Source organism: Cryptomeria japonica, chromosome 7, assembly GCF_030272615.1.
Source record: "Cryptomeria japonica chromosome 7, Sugi_1.0, whole genome shotgun sequence".
NCBI classification, from domain to species: Eukaryota; Viridiplantae; Streptophyta; class Pinopsida; order Cupressales; family Cupressaceae; genus Cryptomeria; species Cryptomeria japonica.
This window is the reverse complement of record NC_081411.1, coordinates 237,744,987-237,766,217: the sequence shown is the minus strand read 5'-3', so window position 1 is coordinate 237,766,217 and position 21,231 is coordinate 237,744,987. Positions and strand designations below refer to the sequence as shown.

General features: G+C 35.7%; 1 protein-coding gene across 3 annotated transcripts in view; it reads right to left on the bottom strand.

The window, feature by feature from the left end:
* LOC131028311 (tRNA (cytosine(38)-C(5))-methyltransferase 2) overlaps positions 1–15,042 on the bottom strand; it is a 156,744-nt gene extending 141,702 nt beyond the window's left edge. For all 3 annotated transcript variants that reach the window (XM_057958564.2, XM_057958567.2, XM_057958566.2), the window contains exons 1-2: positions 14,734–15,042; positions 5,583–5,693 (exon numbers count right to left, since the gene is read on the bottom strand). In XM_057958564.2, coding sequence (XP_057814547.2) covers positions 5,583–5,693; positions 14,734–14,793 — 171 coding nt within the window. In that variant the 5' untranslated portion in view covers positions 14,794–15,042. The remainder of the gene's footprint in view (positions 1–5,582; positions 5,694–14,733) is intronic.
* Between the last annotated feature and the right edge of the window lie 6,189 nt (positions 15,043–21,231).

Sequence of the window (21,231 nt, the reverse complement as noted above, 5' to 3'; positions counted from 1 at the left end):
AGTTTGGCCCAAACTTAGAACCAACTCGTTCCCAGGCATCTTTGAGGGCAAAACACTTGTTTGGATGAAAAATGAGTAAATGAGGAATTTTGGCCAAGATTAGGAATTTCGCTCCTGACCCTTGCTGAGGGTCCAGAGCGAAATTCATTATAAACTTCATTTGCCACCTTGTTTGAGCTTGAAACCTTGTTCCTGGCCTTGAAAATGATCTTCCCTAAACTAAGAGATTGAGCAATTTAGCCTAGATTGTGAATTTCGCTCCTGACCCTTGCTGAGGGTCCAGAGCAAAAATCTTATTGGAGCTTATTCTTCACTAATTTTGGCTAAATTGTGATGTGCAGGGTACCTTGGAGGGAAGCTTGGACATTCTTATTGCCTTTGAAAGGTTGGAAAGCATTTAAGATGATGAATTTTGGGCAACAAAGGTAAAATCGCTCCTGACCCTTGCTGAAGGCCCAGGGCGAAATTTTGAATAGCTCTCATCTTGCAATGAAAAAAGTCAAGCTTTGGACATAGATGAAACAAGGACATCTCCCTTTACCCACCTGAGAAAGTGTCAATTCGAAAAAGTGAGGGATTTTGTTGAAAACTTAAAATTCGCTCCTGACCCTTGCTGAGGGTCCAGGGCGAAAATTTTATGGGGGATGTTTTTGCTTAGTTTTGGAATGTCAAAGAGGTTTCAAGGTGAAAAATGAAACATTTTGAGTCTAGATTGCAAAATTCACTCCTGACCCTTGCAGGAGGTCCAGAGCGAAATTCTCAAAAGCACCTGACTCTTGCAAGATCAAAGCAATTTTTATAGTTGGAGTAGGTGTAAAGGAGTATGTTTTATCCTTTGAAGATAATTTGGATGACCAACAAGAAGTAACCTAGCCTGGAAAAGGAAAATCGCTCCTGACCCTTGCTGAGGGTCCAGGGCGAAAAACTTGGAAGGAGGCTTTTCTGGCTTGGTTTGATTGAAATGAAGTATCAAAGGCATATTGAATAGAGAAATGAACATGGTCTTGCGTAGTGAAGGAGTTTCAAGTTTGAAAAATGAAGATTTTTAGTCAAAATTGCAAAAATCGCTCCTGACCCTTGCTGAGGGTCCAGGGCGAAGTCTTGAAGAAGCTTCACTAAGCCTCAATCAAACCTTAATATTCCCAAATTTCGCCAAATTTGCCAAATTCAAGACATTTGGGAGGTTAAATTAAATTCGCATTAATTAAAGGCATTTTTAATATAATAAATTAATTTTTGACCTTGAAATAATCAAAAGGGACATCTTGGAGGCATCTAAAATTAATTTTTTTTAAATTAAAATTTATAAATGAGCGCTCAAAGGCATTATTTTGCCTTTATAGGCAAGTCGGCCACCTTTTTAAAGAGTTTTTATTTATTTTTTTACCCCTTTTGCCAAGTCGGCCTTGGAGGAAAGAGGGTGAGCGCTCTATATAATGGGAGAGGTTCTTTAGCAAATTCAAATCATTCTTGCATTATCTCTCATGCAAATTCAAGGAGCATATTTGGAGGAGTGAAATATAGCATGTTGGAGGCGAAATTCTACTAAGTGTGGAGACTAAGGAGGGTGGAACTCATTTTTGAAGGCTAATGGAGGCGTAATTCATCCAAGGGAGGACTATAATCTAAGCCTTGTCCATCAAAATCCGGTCTTCTTTCATCATTTTTTCAAGGTTTTATAGTTAGGCTTTCAAAGGAGGAGGTATGAAGAATTTTTTGAAGTCCTTATTCAAGACTTATTGTGATTTCATAGCAATTTTGTAAAGTCTAAGTCTTGAAAATCCAATTTCCATTCAAAATTAATTTGAAAATGTATAATTCTTGATTTATCATGTCTTTTTCAAATTAATATCTTAAGTTCTACCCTTGAAAGGTCTTAAATTTCGTGCTTTAAGGTTTGATGCTCAAAGACTAACTTTAAATCTTTTGTGTAGGCATCAAATGGCGGCCCCGGAGTCGAAGGATCAATTACTTGGTAGACCCTCATCAAAGAAGATCAAGCCAGGACAAGGGCGACCTCCTCCCGTCTAGCATCGACAAGGATGGCCTTCTTCGATCAAGCATCATTAGGAATAACCTCTTCCAGTCCAGCATCATTAAGGGCGACCTTCTCCATCTATCCTCCAGTCCAGCATTTGAAGGAAGGCATCACCAAATTGACATCAACCAAGTGTTAGATAAGGTGGCATCCCAGTCATCACTCCTCCATTCGGATTGGTCCACCTCAGCATGTCCAGATTCAATGTACCTGGCTCATTAAAGGTGGCACAAACTTCGATGTACCTACCCCAGCTATCCATTGGTCGAATTTTCCAGAGAAGACATGTGTCCAATTAATTCAATTATTTCATTGGTCAGAATTGAGTTTGTTGTAACAAACCCTAATTAGGGTTTTCATTGTAGAATCTTGGCCATTGATCTCAAATCGATCTTAGCCATTGAATTGTATTAAGGGCACTATATAAGCCCCGACTCTTCATTTGTAAAGGCTAATAGAAGGTAGTTGGTGAATAGTTAGTCACTGGATAGAATAGCAATTAGAATAGAATAGGAAGACAAGGCAAGAAATTGTTGCCATTGATTGTAAATAAACTCCATTTTCATTGAAGTTATGGTGAAGTGTGTCATTTCTTGCAATATGCATGGTTTCTTGTTGAATCTTCAATTCTAGATGGTAGATGATTAGATTGAATGAAGAAAATTGTTGAATGCACCTGTGTGGAATCCGTCTAATCCAAACCACTAGCCTCTTGCTGATGGTAAGTGCGCCTTGCGTGGTCAACTGGAATAAAATGAGCTTAATCTCAAGTCGTTACACGTCTATTGTTTCATGCATTATTTTGAATGGTGATCAGTGTCTGATGGTGTACGATTTGAACATATTGGAAGCACCCCTTAGAAGATCGCATTGAGCTAGTGTCGAATTGTTCAAGCCTGATGGGGAGACCCACCCCAGTAGGACTCCACCTAGTCATTCATCCATCTTCTCGCATTCTAGGTAGTAGAGTAGACTTCCTGAACCTTGCATCTTTTGCCATTTGTTTGTCTTCTAGTTACTTAGTAGGACTTGTGATTCCAGCAAATCAGACGTTTAGGTCGTCAAGTGTAAGTCCCCTTGTGATTCCAGCAAATCACATCATACCACAGAGAGCTTATCCACACGTAGAGATCCTACATAACAGAACCTTGGAGTTACTCCGACTGATCCTTCAGCGAGATCTTCAGCAGTCGGGAACTTTGCTCAAGAGAGGATAAGGTACCTTTAGGTATTTTATTCTGTGTTCGCATGTGCATAAAAAACACATCAACAGAGCCCCAAGCACACGAGAGGTGTGGCTTAAGGGGGGGTGTTGGTGTTGGAAATCAGCCACACCCGAACCGACAATGGACTAGTCCAAGAGGGGCCAGTAGCTCAGTGGTAGAGCACTCCAGCAGCGTATGGAAGGTCCTAGGTTCAAGTCCTAGCTGGTCCATGTCTCAACAATGCTCTTATAGAAGGACTCAAAAAAATGTGTAATCATGTCTTTCTTTGCCATCAAAAGTAGATACAAGTTTTGGCACAAAAACATTTAATGCTTACCTTTTTCAGTTCAAGTATGATTGGTTGATAGTTGTAACTGTAGTAGTTGTCAGTTGTATGTAGCAGTTATAACTTTCTCCTAACCGATGAGGGAGTTACTAGTTAATTTTTCCTATTGATGGAAAAAGAGAATATTATATATGTGCTATATGAGTTCAATAGAATAGAGTTGGTAGTAATGTGTGTGTATTCCACAAAGAAAGCTTTGTGAATGATTTTGATAAGAAGAAAGATATATTTATTAATATTCTGATGGAGGCTGCGTGAGACTAAGGCTGGGTGTTATTTGATGAAGATGTAATGCTTTGCTACCACATACAGAACATATTGCTTGAAATAAAAGTGCTCTACTGATTCTTCTCAGATCAGGTATAACTGTATTTTTCTTTTGGTCTATTCTGAGTTTATGAAGAAAAGAACTTGAAGGATATCTGGTCTACATTCATCTTCTAAGTGCTAATGACATTTGGAGTATACAGGCTACATTTGCAGATTTCTATCTGTCTTCAGAAGCTTATTTACAGTACATATTCAGTTTGTATCAGAATTCTATAACTGTTGATCACAATTGTTTGCAGAACTTAACTTGCAGAATATTCAAGAATAACATCTTTCAGAATATACATACTTATTTGCAAGTTATAACTATCTGTGGTGTGTGAATCAGAACAATACTTTTGAAAAATAATAACATATAGATTGTAACACATTATAGGCTTTGTGTATCTTCAGAGTTGTAATATATTGGTTTGCACATTCAAAAACAAAGATAATAAGTTCCATTTGTAATATCCTTTTGGTTGGTACCATAAGGATTCTGAGTTGGTGCTCAGATTGTGGAGTTAGGGTGTTGAAAGAGTTGGTGCTCTTAAGATAGGGGTTTGGTGACTCCTTAGGGTTGGTGCCCTTAAAGATTGTAATTGATTTTAACTATGCGGCTGAATTAAGACAGTAGATCCTAGCAGCGTTACTCACCGTGGTCTTTCCCATCTTGGGTTTCCACGTCAAATCTTGTGTTGTTGTTCCATGTGTGATTGCTTTGCAATATTGTTTCAAGTTCAGTTTAAAAACAATTTTTCAAAGGACTTAATTGAATAAAGTTTTAAGATTCATTTACTACTGATTCACCCCCCGTATCAGTAGTGAATCTGTGTTCTACAGTCTGTACATGAACAAAAATGATCTAATTCTCATCCCAAGAAGGAAAAATAGATATGGTAGATTAGCTTATTTTCTTTTACATGCTCAGAAACTCCGAAAGCAAACTATGTACATGTAGTGAAAATTGTAAGTCTGTCCTTAAACTAACTAGTCTTCTAATATTTTTGTAAGTTTTGATTTTACGTGGGAGCTTCACAAGCAAATTTGCAGAAAATTTTTACCTTACCAAGACTTGAATGGGACTTTATACATGCAAGTCACCTTAGTTCCTATGATAAACTATCGTGTTTACCACTTAATTTTCAGTGGGTCATTATAATTACTGCCAATCAAGTAATAAGACACCAAATCAAAAAAATACTAATAGAAAACATTTATGGCTTACTGACAAACTAACCTAAAAATCCTCTGAATCGAAACAGTTCATTTCATAAGGCCAGAATAATTACATTGCATAAGATACATACAAAGTCATTTTATTTGTTATCATGCTAAATATTAAGTAGCCACCCTCTATTCTGGTCTTCTTAATAAATTACAGGACTTTAAAAAATTTAACACTAATATTGGCATTAACAATCTCATAGTGGCCTGATTGAGATGCTCCTCCTTGTACCTCTGGGGCTTCTCTAGGAGTCTTTGAAGTTTTTCCTAGGTTAATGAGCTCCAGCTAGATCAGCTCACCATGTCAAATCACTTTTGTTCATTTAATTATAATACTAAGACTTTAACTACAGATTAATTTGACTAAAGGAAACGATGAACCAAGTCACTGTTTCTTTAAACCAATTTCACAAACAAGAAATACAAACCAAAATTTTGGGAAAAGATTAAGGAAAACCTGGCACGGTGAATGCCCAAAATTGTGCTTGTAAACCTCATTGGCAATGTTGTTGATGTCGAATGCTTCCACAACTGTTGCATGAATTCTAGACTGCTTAAGTGAAAACCTCTGACATAATCAAAAGTACAGTTGTTAGAAATCTGAATTTGAGACAGTTAAAAACATAAGATAGTGAACTTATTATATTAAATTGGAAATCTCATGAACCTGATACCATCCCTCTGTGGACTGGATGCATGGAAAGCATGCCTTTTCATGCATATTAAATTAAATTTTGAAACCTTACTATAAGGCTAAGAAATAAGTTAATAACTATAACTGGATGGTCTATGTTATCTCTGAATTATAAAACTACAAAAATCTGAGTACTACTTTGGTGTATTGCATGACATGCTTGGGAAGTTGAGACTACGAGGCAACTAGTTCACAAATAAATATGCTGGACAAGTTAAATATATAACATGCTGGGCAGCTACTGGTATCGGTATGTATCTAGTTTGCTTGTTGATGAATTGGTGTGCCTATAGATGTACAACACACAACAACAACAACAACAAAATCCAAGAGTTATCTACATGTGGTTCATATTTTGGTTGGATGTGATTAATTCATGTATTTTAGGCCAACATGAAAAGCGTTTGGCAGATGATTTATTCGACATTTAAGCATTAGGATCCTAGTGGTCTCAAAAACATCAATGCTCACAAGGGGATTAGTTATTGCTTTCTTGATTGAAAGATGGATTGCTTATCTGCCATCTTTTGAACCCTTGGGTTAAATTACTTAATAAGAAGAGCAAGTATTGATATGGTCTTTGTCCTGCACAAATGTGCACCATGGATATGGTGAAGTCAAGAGTTGAGATCTTATCAGTTCTATCGACAGGATTAATTGACAATTTTGTATATGTGATACTATTTTTTGTATTATTTGTTAAGGTGTATTCTTAATATTAGAAAAGAAATGGCTATTGATTGAACTGGAATATTTAATGTAGACGGTGATTTTAATAACATGTTTACCATACATATCCACATTTGTTGTTCATGATCAAGTCCATGTTTAAAAAACATGCATGATTAAATAATATTTCATGTTCTTAAAGCCTATCTTATTCTTTTATTGTGTTTAGTCAAATCTAATTATGTCGAAGCAGGTGTTCAGCCAATGCACCATTTTGACTTATTCAGAATTCTCCGTGTGCTTCATTAATTACTGTTAAAAGGGTTTTCTTAATTGACAGAAAATCCAGCTTTATATAGACAGTGTACAATGCATATAGAGATACTGAAAGCATTTTGTTTTCCTATAGCCGTGTGTAATGTCTATACTTTGTAGATTAGTGCTTTGTGAAATGTGTATAAGATGATTTGTATGTATTCTATCTGAACCTAGATTAGTGCTTTGTGAAATGTGTATAAGATAATTTGTGTGTATTCTATCTGAACCTATCAGTATTTGAACTTTGATTACCACCTATATTTCCAATACCGTTCTTGTTTAAGCCATAGTTCCATATACAGTCACAACTATCTAGGAATCATAAAACTCAAATATAGAGAAAATTTCAACCTAATGGGCTATAAAATTAAAAAGAAAACAACCAGAGAGGATGATGTCGCAAGATACATAAATTTTCTTTTGAGAATAACCATCAATTATTTTATAAGAAATTGTAAGAGTTTAGTTTGCAACTCATGGAGAATGATTGATGATTCTTCTGCCCCACCTTTAGCCAGAAGATTTATCCAGTTGGACGAAGACACAGAGCAACACCAGGAACAAGATGAGAGAAAGTGTTGCTAAGATTAACAGTTTCATGAATGCCAAGCTAATCTTGTACGTTCAAGCCAAACCTCCTACCTGTTGATGTGTCTTTTGTACACGACCAAACACAGAATAAAATACCCAGAGGTATCTTATCCTCTCTTGAATAAAGCTCCCGAATGCTGAAGATATCGCAGAAGGATCAATCGGAGAAGCTTCAAGGTTTTGTTATGTAGGATCTCTACTCGTGGATAAGCTCTTCGTGGTATGATATGATTTTGCTGGAATCACAAGGGGACTTACACTCGATGACCTGAACGTCTGATTTGCTGGAATCACAAGTCCTATTTACTGATTGGAAGATAAAGAGATGGCAAAAGATACAAGGTTCAGGAAGTCTACTCTAAGACCTGGAATGCGAGAAGATGGATGAATGACTAGGTGGAATCCTACTGGGCTGGGTCTCACCATCAGGTTGAACAATTCAACACCAACTCAGTGCAATCTTCTAAGGGATGTTTCAAATATGTCCAAATCGTACACCATCAGATACTGATCACCATTCAAGATAATGCGTGAACAACAAAGGTGCTATGACTCGAGATTAAGCTCAATCTATGCCAGTTGACCACGCAAGGCGCTCTTATAGTCAGCAAAAGGCTAGTGGTTTGGACTAGGTGGATTCCACGCGAGTGCATTCAATAACTTCTTTCATTCAATTTAATTATCTATCATCTAAAATGAAGATTCAACAAGAGACCATGCATATTGCAAAGAAACAACACACTTCACCATAACTTCAATGAAAATGGAGTTTATTTACAATCAATGGCAACAGTTTCTTGCCTTGTCCTCCTAGACTACTCTAATTGCTATTCTATCAACTGATTATTCACTATTTCTAACTATTCACCCCACTACTGACTATTGACTAACTATTAGCCTTCACAAATGAGGAGCTAGGGCTTATATAGCGCCCTCAATACAATTCAATGGCTTAGATCAATTTGAGATCAATGGCCGAGATTTTACAATGAAAACCCTAATTAGGGTTTGTTACAACAAACTCAATTTTGGCCAATGAAATAATTGCATTATTTGGACACGTGTCTTCTCTGGAATCTTCGACCAATGGATAACCGGGGTAGGTACATCGAAGTTTGTGTCATCCCCGACGAGTCAGGTACATTGAATCTAGACACGCTGAGGTGGACCAATCCAAATGGATGAATGATGACTGGGACGCTACCTTGTCTGACACTTGTAACTTGGTAGATGTTCAATTTGATGATGCTGAGAAGATAATTTTACTTAACTCTTCTGAAACTATCTGCTTCCTCAACGGACCCTTGCTTTAACCTCCTTTGTCTTTGATGTGCAGGATGGATAGTGTACCTTTCCTTGAAATGTTGGACTGGAAGAGGTCGTCCTTGCCCTAGCCTGGTCTTCTTTCATCTGCAAAACAAACCATAAGATGATTAAGGACACATAATATATTTATTCTAACATAGCATTTTCTACCTTAAATCATCAACAAGAAGACATCAAAATGAAGTTTGCTCAAGATTCTTTCCAGGGACAGGCTCCATAAGAATTTCGCCCTAGACCCTTTGGAAGGGTCAGGAGCAAAATTTGCTATTTTGCCCAATTTAGACCTCCCTTCAACATTATTTCACAATTAGCTCTTCGCCTGGCACAAACAAGGTGAAAAATAGTAGTTTCAAAGGATTTCGCCCTGAACCCTCTGGAAGGGTCGGGAGCGAATTTTGCATTTTTGGACAAATTCCATCATGTCTTTACTCCAAAATGCCTTCCAAGGCAAGCATACGCTATCCTTCTCCTTACCAAAGGCTAGGAATTCACAACTTGACCTTCCTCATGGGCAAACTAGGTGATTTTGGGAATTTCGCTTTGGACCCTTTGGAAGGGTTAGGAGCGAAATCCACTCTTTAGCTCAAAATCCTTACCTCTTGGACTCAAAACCTATTGAAACACATGCCTATGGCCATCTTTAGGTCCAATTTGTCTTGATCATCGTCTTGGCTTAGCTCAAACTTAAAGGGAAAAGGACATTTTGTGAATTTCGCCCTAGACCCTTTGGAAGGGTCAGGAGCGAATTTCTTCCTCTAGCCCAAAATCATCATTTTTGGAGACAACAATCAATTCAAGGGCAATCTCAAGGGCATCCCTCACCTTAGTCTAGGCATGGCTTGGCACAAATTTTGGAGAAAATGATGGGTTTTAGGATTTTCGCTCTAGACCCTTTAGAAGGGTCAGGAGCAAAAATCTTGTTTTAGGCTTATTCCTCCATCATTTCAACTTGAATCCACCTTAAAAGGCAAAAAAACACTTCTCCTCACCCATCCAAGCTACAAAAACCCAAGTTTGACTTGACTTTGCTAGGAAAATAAGGGATTTTAGGAATTTCGCTCTGGACCCTTTGGAAGGGTCAGGAGCGAATTTCCTATTTTGAGCTTGCTTTGGCTACTCCATTACCTCAATCCAATATTCAAAGGCAAGAACACATCAAAGTCCTTCTAACCATGCCATAAAACTCAAGAATTTGACCATCTCCAAGAAGAAAATATGAGTTTCCAAGATTCGCTCTGGACCCTTTGGAAGGGTCAGGAGCGAAATCCATATTCTTGATTGATTTCTCACCTCCTTCATCCAATCCATCTTCAAAATTGATCTAACTCAACTCTCCTCTCCACAATCAAGTCCACCCACCACCAAATTAGCTTGAAAACTTCACCTCTCAATGCCTTAAGCAAAATAAAGGGGGTAAATGAGGATTTCGCTCTGGACCCTTTGGAAGGGTCAGGAGCGAAATCCATGTTCTGAATTGATTTCCACCATTTCTCAAGGAAAGAACACATAAATCTACCTTTCAACACGCCTTAAAAACCAACATTTGGCCAAAACTAGGAAGGAAATAAGAGCTATAGAGATTTTGGCTCTGGACCCTTTGGAAGGGTCGGGAGCGAAAATTACTTTTTAGTCTTCTTCCTCCATCCTTTCAACTTGAATCCACCTCAAAAAGGCAAGAAAACACTTCTCCTCACTCATCCAAGTTATAGAAACCCAAGTTTGACTTGATTTTGCTAGGAAAATAAGGGATCTTAGGAATTTCGCTCTGGACCCTTCGGAAGGGTCAGGAGCGAAATCCACTATTTGGCTCAATTCCTTCACTTTCAATGATTTCCTAGCACTTGAAGTCATTCCTAAGGATCTCTTTCACCTCAATTCACTTTAGTCTACAATTGCATTGGCACAATATTGGGAAAAAAGATGGTTTTGAGAAAATTCGCTCTGGACCCTTTGGAAGGGTCAGGAGCGAATTTCTCATTCTTGACTTGATCCTTCATCTTTTCAACTCCAATCCTCTCTAGAAGGTAGCTAAACATCATTCTTCACCCAAGGGACAAGGTTTGTGGTCTAAGCAAGGTCAAAAAATAGGTGTGTAAGGAATTTTGCTCTGGACCCTTTGGAAGGGTCAGGAGCGAAATTCACCTTCTTGGCTAAAATCCTACATTTTTCAATGCTTTCAAACATTTCCAAAGGCCAAATATGTCCATTCTTCCTTTCAAGATACCTTGCAAATCAAAATTTGGTCAAACAAGGCAGGGAATGAGGTCTAAGAAGATTTTCGCTCTAGACCCTTTGGAAGGGTCAGGAGCGAAAATCATGAGTTGGGCTTGTTTGTTCAATTTTCAAACTTTCAATCTCATTTGGGAGCAAACATAGATCATTCTTCATCTAGGGAGCAAGGTTTCAAGCTAAAACAAGGGAGCAAATGAAGTATATAATGAATTTCGCTCTGGACCCTTTGGAAGGGTCAGGAGCGAAATTCATCTCCTAGGCAAAAACTTGATTTTCTAAAGCATCCCACTTCCTCTCAGGGCAAGAACATACTAATTCCTCCTTCATCATGCCAACGCGTAGCCAAAACAAGGAAGAAAACAAGAGATATAAGGATTTTCGCTCTGGACCCTTTGGAAGGGTCAGGAGCGAAAATCATGTTTTGACCTTGATTCTTGATTTTTCAAATTCTAATCTTCCTTGCGAGGCAAACATAGACTACTTTCCTTTCATTTCCACCTTGGTCCTAACTTTGGCTAAAGGAAAAATGAGTGTTTTCAAGAATTTCGCTCTAAACCCTTTGGAAGGGTCAGGAGCGAAATTCTCTTTCTTGGCTAAAATCTTCACCTCATCCACCTTTACTCACCTCCTAAGGCTTAGAACAAGTCAAAATACTTCCATACATGCCTTAAAAACTAGGAATTTGGTCTTGACAAGTGAGAAATTTAGGTGTATAAGGATTTTCACTCTGGACCCTCTGGAAGGGTCGGGAGCGAAATTCCTGATCTTGGCCAAAATCCTTCACATTTTCACTTCCCATCACCTCAAAACTAGAACATTGGTCCAAACAAGGGAGAAAATGAGGTTTTCAAGAATTTCACTCTGGACCCTTTGGAAGGGTCAGGAGCGAAATTCCTACTTTAGGCTAATTTCCATCATTTTGTCACCTCAAATCTCCTCTCAAAGGCAAATGTGCATCAAACCCTTCCCCTCACGCCCCAGAAGTCAACAAACTTGGTCATATCAAAGCGCAAAGTGGAGAAAAATGAATTTCGCTCTGGACCCTTTGGAAGGGTCAGGAGCGAAAATCATCCTTGGGCTCAAATCCTGGCTTCATTTTCACATTTCCTCATTCAAACAAGCGTTTTTACCTTCATTCAAGCCAAGGAATGCATTAGTTCTAGGTTTTGGTAAAAGTAGAATGTCTTATGGAGAATTTCACTCTGGACCCTTTGGAAGGGTCGGGAGTGAAATTTGACATTTTGGTCTCTCCGTCAGGATCATTTTATGGAATATAACATTTAAGTATAAGTCTTATACTTTAAGTTATATTCCATATATACTGTCAGGATGTTTGAGAGTGGTTTCGGACCTCCATGAGTTATAATGCAAATTGTAGTTTTTGGAGGATTCCTCAGTTTTCCAGACAGTCAAATTTCAGGATCAGGACATTCCAGACAGCCAAATTTCAGGGCATTTGAAGATCAGGATGACATTCCAGACTTCATCACTCACCAACTTGGCCTAGCTCAGACCTTCAAGGATGATACTCACTCACCAAGCAAGACACAATTAGCAACAAGAGCAAAACCAGGCCCTAAGGAAGACTTTCAAAGAAACCCTAACCTGGAGCATCTACTGACTCAACCTAGCTCAAGTAGAGCCTGCTATCCAGCGATCCCCAGACAGCACTCATCATGCAAAGGCTAATAGACAAAACCCTAAAAGACCCAGAAAAACAAACCCCAGAAAGCAAAAAGTAGGGGTCCCCATTTATAATGGGGCGATGTGTGAATACGTCACAACACTACCATAGTACTCAGGTAATGATGCAAGGATTATAGTAGATGGGCTTGTGTTTATGATACTGCTGCTATAAAAAGTGCTTCTTGTCCAAATGAAGCCATACGAAAGTAAAGCTGGAACTCGTACAGCAAGCCATGTTGTTTGTTAAGAATTGTAAGTTTACCCCAAGTTCAGAAGAATCTGTCAAGCTTTGTTGTGAATTTGTTAAGTTTCTAGACAGAGCAGAGGTTATCTCTTGCTCTTGTGAATGGGACATGGATGGTAGCAAGGAGATGGAAACCATAGCAGACCTCAAAGGGAAACCACCTATTCTTACCAAGAGTAATGTACTTGTACAATGCTAGCAGGTCAAGATCTTTCTAGTCAAAACTTTATATTTCAGCCTTGAGAAAAACAAGAGAGATGCATAATGTTGACCAATGCACTCGACTACTAGATAACAAGGTAGCAATGGCAGATTTTAAGAACAGTGTCTAGTGACAATAGAAATGATCAAGAGAGAGTGGAAAGTGAAGTATTCTGATTTGCAGTTTAGGGAGTCACGGTAAAATTCTTATTTTGCACTTAAGGTTGAGATATGTTTTAAATGTTTCAGTTGGATACACTTTTAAATGGAATTAACTATGCATGCATTGCTAAAAAAAAAGGTTCAAAATATCAAGAGGCAAGATGAAATTCGCACTTAGATTACTCAGTTAACTCAAAGTTTTCCTAAAATCTACAAAAATGATAGCCACAACACGGCCTCCTTTTAGAACTGGTTCTACAGAGTACAGACTCTAATGGCTACTCTCATCAATTCTAAATTTTTCCAACTCAACTCCCTCTCCTATCTTATTCTGAAACCATTAAGAGGGAAACCCTCATATTTTGAAACCATTTACAGGTAAATTCCAAAACCACTTACAGGAAAATATTCTTGCTAAGTATGTAAAGGTGAGAGTAGGGTTTGAGTGATTCTTCCTGGGACAAGATGTACTCAAACGCTAACATTGTCTGGCCTCCCAATACTAGGGTGCATCCCATGCTAAAGAATGATTTGTAATAAAGAAGTAGTCCCCATGCAGGGGACTATAAGATCTATTTTATGGAGCTGAAGGTCCTATGAGATGAGAGAAAACCTGCTACAGGATAAATTGGAATCTTATCCTGGAATATAGGAGTCCTTGCATTTTAGTTCTCAGATTTCTAGCTGCTAACTTTGGGGTGGTGTTGGAAATTTGACCCACCAACTTAAGGGTTTTTTTGTCATGTGGGTGACACTAGAATGCAATTTTTTACTACTGTAAAATTGTAACCATCAGCTTACCAAAAATTCTGAGATAAATTTTTTAACATTACCTGCGGCTATAAAATCTATGGAACCGCCTGATTGTCAAGGGCTCCTAAAATTTCTCAACAGCGGCCACTGAGGAATTTTAGATGGCCTAAAATTTCCCTCTCCGGGGCACCATAACCTGGCATTGCCTGCAATTGCAGTGCCATGCACAGTGAGCCCTCTTTAGCTTGTGGCGGTTATCTGTGCAGGTTCCATAATTTACAAACTACTAATAACAATTGCACACCCCTGCAATGAGAGGTTCTTTATTTGGACTCCCCTTCCTTCCACAACTTGGCTTTGACCTTGGGCGGCGTACTAATGGAGGATTGCATTTTAGTCTTTCCAGCTCCAAAAAAATGTTAAAATTAAAAAAACATGAAGCGGATGTTGCAACGGTACAAAAATTTTGAAATCGAAATTAGTAAGGGCAGCACAACGGTATGAAAATTTTGAAGTAAAGAGCCATTTTTTTCTGTTAGGAGCCAAAGAATACCGTTAGCATTCATCAAGGCTCTTATTCTCATGCTATTATTCCGTGGCATAGGTATACGAAGTGTGTTTTACACGGCGAATGAACCATAACAACCTAAAATCATTTCCAGAATCTTTAATTAAAAATCTAACACACGCATATGTATATGAAAGAGAATATTTATTTTAAAAAACAATTACCATGCCTCCAATACCACTGTAGAATTCGAGCACTCTGAATTGATCTCCTCCCTCCTCCATAGTCTACAAACAATGGCGGGTTTCACATAAGACACTCGGTGTTAAAATTTTCCTGGTTTTCAAATCACGGGAAAACTGGAATTTGCCACAAGAATGAATCTACAATAACCACATTCCCTGAGGGTACTCGCACAACAATTTACGTTGAATTTTTTAGAAGAGTCTCATTGGTAACGTTAATAGATGTATGAGGAGTTTGTAGGCTTCGGGAAAAAAATTATGGCTGTGAATCTATTGCTCCGCTCTCACCTTGACAGTCTATTTGCCGTCTTTTATAGTATTTATTTTTTCAATTAAAAAAAAACACTTTCAAAAGTGTCAAGGAATATATATATAGAATTATGTTATATATAGAATTTAAGGTTTGGGATGAAACTTTGAAAATTATGATAATTTAGGGTTCATTTCATGATATGATGGTTAAGTGGTGGTGTATAAAGAATTGTGCGTTAGGATGAAGTTATGAAAATGATGATAATTTAGGGGTTCATTTCATAGTGTGATGGTTAAGTGGTGGTGTTTTTTTTGTTGCCGTCACTAATGTTCAAACTTTCATCGGGTATCTTTATTGATCCAATATGCTCATAGATTTGAACCTTAGTGTTGATGTTAAGAGACTTAGCAAGTGTTTATGCATGTACTCCATACTCTCATTGGGTTGGTGTGCTTGCGGGCTCTATGTCTATGTTTGGCTATTGTGCTAGTAGGTTTGGATTATTGTGCGTTTATGCTAATGACGAGGTTACCAAATGTTATCTCGCCTAATTTAAGTCAAAATCTCAAATTCGCTAATTATAAAACGAAAAAAGAATGACCATATTTTAGAGTTTACATTGAAAAGAGATTATAGATATATATAAGCAATAGGATTTGAAAACCATACAAAATTTATTAATTTTGAGAACTCATTAACATTTATTAATATTAGTTTATACATTATAAATAATTATGGTTAATTTTGTTTTTTTATTGATTATATATAATATAGTTATTTGTTAAATTTGAAATTCGAATAAAATTGTTAATTATTTACTATTAATAATTATTAAAAAATATTTTTATTTATATGAGTGAAACATAAAATGATAAGTAATTAAAATGTGTGTTGATTATCAAATGTTTTGTTGATGAGTAATGTTTTCATATTCTAGATTTAGTTGGAATGGATAATTAAAAATACTAGAATTATTAATAGTTAGATTTTGAATATGGAAAATGATGTTAAAGGTATTAGGAATTCAATTCATTACAATTCTTGAATTTTTGGGCCTAATCAAATAAAAAGTGTCTCTAGATCTACAAGCAAACATAATTTGCTCTAGCTCAATATGCAAGTGTAAACTTGATCTCTACGAGGGTTAGCTTCAACCTAAAATGTAGATATGATTTGTAAGTCATAAGAATGATCTAGTAGATACTAATTGGACTTCACTTACATAATTCTTAATATGATCAATATATGAATATTGTTAGGGCTAGCAATATTTAGAAACATATTTCGAAAATATGTTAAATCATGAGGGTCATGTTCTTCTTAGTCAAACCCCTAGTTGGACCTATTCAACAAATATGAAGTAAAGATTGAGGACAATGAGAAACTATGCAATGACTTAGTTTGTTGTGTATTTATGTAATGCTCTTGTAAATACTTTATAGCAATGTTGTTCAATCACTCATGGGTTCTTCTTTGATTATTTCAAATGAAAGAGTGAATGCCTTTAAATATGGAAACATAGTGCATATGTGCGCAATAGGTTCACTCACACTACCTATTGAAAAGGTCAATGAGGTGTCCATTTAAATTTTGAATTTTAAAATTTTAAGGTCGAATTTGGGAAAAATACAAACCTATGTCACACTTTTATAAAGGAACTGTCCAACACAACAAAAATTGTCCAACTTTGACCACATAAAAGTGTCATTTTTGTTTTGAATATCAAAATGATGTAAACTAATGAAATGTAGAAAACTTCATGAAGTTTATGTTTGTTGTTTTTTTTTTAAAAAAAATTAAATTAATTTTTATATGGTTAAAGGCGGATTATTTATTACTAAAATTTTAGGGAAAAAATGGGCGTTTTAGGGTTGGGATGAAACTTTGAAAATTATGATAATTTAGGGTTCATTTCATAATATGATGGTTAAGTGGTGGGGTATATAGAATTTGTGCGTTAGGATGAAGTTATGAAAATGATGATAATTTAGGGGTTCATCTCATAGTGTGATGGTTAAGTGGTGGTGTTTTTTTTGTTATCGTCACTAATGTTCAAACTTTCATTGGGTATCTTTATTGATCCAATATGCTCATAGATTTGAACCTTAGCATTGATGTTAGGAGACTTAGCAAGTGTTTATGCATGTGCTCCATACTCTCATTGGGTTGGTGTGCTTGTGGGCTCTATGTCTATGTTGGGCTATTGTGCTAGTAGGTTTGGATTATTGTGTGTTTATGCTAATGATGAGGTTATCAAATGTGTTCTTGCCTAATTTAAGTCAAAATCTCAAATTCGCTAATTATAAAACAAAAAAAGAATGACCATATTTTAGAGTTTACATTGAAAAGAGATTATAGATATATATAAGCAATAGGCTTTGAAAACCATACAAAATTTATTAATTTTGAGAACTCATTAACATTTATTAATATTAGTTTATACATTATAAATAATTATGGTTAATTTTTATTTTTTTTTTAATTATTTTTTTTTTTATTATTATTATTATTATTTTTTGATAGGTAATTGGCTGAAGCCTGAATAGCTTTTGACTGGAGTTATGAACCAATGGGGCCACAGTAGGGGGCCCCATCCCCATTACATATCTTTGAATAATAATAATTATTATTATTATTATTATTATTATTATTATTATTATTATTATTATTATTATTATTATTATTATTATTATTATTATTATTATTGTGTTTGATTAGATGGACCCCAAGACCTTCCCCATCTTTTGGAAGGCCAAGAGTCACAACTTAGAATTTCACTTTAGATGTCCCTAGTGGGAATTGAACTTGGGTCTCCACAATGAGAACCTAGTGTTCTAACCAGTTAAGCTCAACCCCTTGGACATTTTGTTTATTTTTATTGATTATATATAATATAGTTATTTGTAAAATTTGAAATTCGAATAAGATTGTTAATTATTTACTATTAATAATTATTAAAAAATATTTTTATTTATATGAGTAAAACATAAAATGATAAGTAATTAAAATGTGTGTTGATTATCAAATGTTTTGTTGATGAGTAATGTTTTCATATTCTAGATTTAGTTGGAATGGATAATTAAAAATACTGGAATTATTAATAGTTAGATTTTGAATATGGAAAATGATGTTAAAGGTATTAGGAATTCAATTCATTATAATACTTGAATTTTTGGGCCTAATCAAATAAAAAGTGTCTCTAGATCTACAAGCAAACATAATTTGCTCTAGCTCAATATGCAAGTGTAAACTTGATCGCTATGAGGGTTAGCTTGAACATGAAATGTAGATATGATTTGTAAGTCATAAGAATGATCTAGTAGAAACTAATTGGACTTCACTTACATAATTCTTAATATGACCCATATATGAATATTTGTTAGGGCTAGCAATATTTAGAACACATATTTAGAAAATATGTTAAATCATGAGGGTCATGTTCTTCTTAGTCAAACCCCTAGTTGGACCTATTCAACAAATATGAAGTAAATATTGAGGACAATGAGAAACTATGCAATGACTTAGTTTGTTGTGTATTTATGTAATGCTCTTGTAAATACTTTATAGCAATGTTGTTCAATCACTCATGGGTTCTTCTTTGATTATTTCAAATGAAAGAGTGAATGCCTTTAAATATGGAAACATAGTGCATATGTGTTCAATAGGTTCACTCACACTAACTATTGAAAAGGTCAATGAGGTGTCCATTTAAATTTTGAATTTTAAAATTTTAAGGTCAAATTTGGGAAAAATACAGACCTATGTCACACTTTTATAAAGGAATTGTCCAACACAACAAAAATTGTCCAACTTTGACCACATAAAAGTGTCATTTTTGTTTTGAATATCAAAATGATGTAAACTAATGAAATGTAGAAAACTTCATGAAGTTTATGTTTGTTGTTTTTTTTTAAAAAAAAAATTAAATTAATTTTTATATAGTTAAAGGCGGATTTTTTATTACTAAAAATTTAGGGAAAAAATGGGCGTTTTAGTTCCCTTTGCCCCTCATTCGCCCCCCACCGCCCCCCCCCCCCCCCCCCCCCCTAAAAAAATAAAATTAAAAAAAAAATAAAAAAAAATAAAAAAATCAAAACAAGCTTATTTTTCTCTAATTTTTATTTTTCAAATAGATAACATCAATATCTAGTGAATGGAAAATAAAAATAAAATTGATTTATATTTTCTCCATAATAACATTGTAAAGCCCAACATACCAGAATTTGGTAGTTTTCAATTATCCCCCTCCCCCCATTTTGTCTAAAAGTTTATCATTATAAAAAAACAAATCATTACCCTTTTGGAGAAGATTCTCTCCTCTAGGCCACCATATTTTAAAAAAATAATAATAATATGGTTTCATATTTTTCCTCTAATTTCTAATCTGACCCCTTTTTAGTTTTAAAAACCTACTTACAATATTTTAGAAAAAAATCATATAACACATAATCAAAACATAAAAATATTATATGTCTAGATTCCTGACTTTGAGATCTACAAAAAGGGTACTTTAAGATTTTTCTCATGTTGTATGTAGAAAAATTTAGCAAAAGTAATTTTTTTTCCAATTTCTTGAAAAATAATGGCGCGGCTACCAATTAGATTCCACATAAGCATTCGAGTCGGAATTCTTCCAGCTGAATCATTTTTAGTCGAAGGGGTTTTGATCGAAACCCCTTCAGTTGGAAGGGGTTCGGTTGAAAACATGAGGTCGACTTCCTACCTAAAAAAATTATTCTGGCCTCATAGAAATAAAGGGCACAAACCCATAATTTTTACTATAATAGGAAAATTGTAAAACCTTTAGAGTAAATAGGTTGTTTAGAAGCTCATTAAAAAAATATTAAACATACCAATTTCACAACCCATAGATATTCAATGAAAAAACATACCAACATTTTATTCTCCGAGAAAGATGCAAACCTCCTCATACTATGCATGAAGCATACATGCAAAATTGCAACTATCTTGCATATAGAAATGAATACAAATAATCATAATATGAAAAATAGCTTGTCTATGGATCCATAATACCACAAATTTTGATTAAATTTGTAAAACTTGCAAAATTGTTGTGTCATGTGACACACATGCAAATCCATATTCACTTATCATCTAGAAGAGCCACAAGCCTAAAAAACACCAAAAACAATTAAGCCAAAATATTGTAATAACATAGATAAACATAACAATAGATTTTGAACAAAAAATATACAAAGCCCTCAAATCCAATCAACATGAAATTGATAATTGCAAATTCAACCAACCAAACGGGATCCTGTTTTATACTAAACAGGATCTCATTTTGTTTTGTTTTTGAAATGGGATCCCATTTTTTACTAAACGGGATCCTATTTTCTACTAAACAAGATCTCATTTCTAGAACACGGTCTCATTTAAAAATAAATAAATTTTGGTGCTAAATTTTGCTTTGGATTTCACTTCGAAAAAAGCCTTGGGGAGCCGACCCTTAGCCTTGGACTTGGTTTGACTTGTAACTTGAAGGTCATATGAGTGTCCATACAAAATAATGACTTTGGACATATATCTGAACACCAAATTTTCAGAATTTTTTGAAACAATGAAAATGTTGGCATGTTGGCATAACTGATGGAGATGATGGTGTACTGGTAAAGGACTGTTGGTGATGATATAAGTATGATATGATGATCAGTTAATTGTGTTGTCATTGATGGCAACCATATTTGTCCATGTTTGTTTATGTTTGGTATGTCATCTAAGTCTAGTGGTTAAGTCTAACCGATAATAGATTGAACTAAATTGAGTTGGAAAACAAAACTGCCTAGTGACAGTGAACCGGTAAGCACGAATAGAGAAGGAGATAGTTGCGGTAGTGATCTGTGTTGATTCGGGTGTTGCGGTTTGGAATGTGTGCTTATGACATCATAATGAGTCTATGACATGAACCACATCATGTTTGGAGAACTGGAAGTCATGTTTTTAATTGACTGTTGTATAATCAACTAGGGTTTGAGAACCAGTAACAAGAACTTTGGCTGGTGATGATTTATGGTTTGGCAGTGATTCTTTTCATGTTCATAAGTTGATGATGACGTGTCAGAATCCGTGTGAAGAGATAAGATGCTATTTTAGTGTGTACAAGGATCAAATTTCTTGGGAAGCAGCGAAGTGCTTAGCAAAATGTGTTAAGGGTTTGATAACTTATCAGATCGATGTGCAGTGATGAGTTATGATCATTCAAC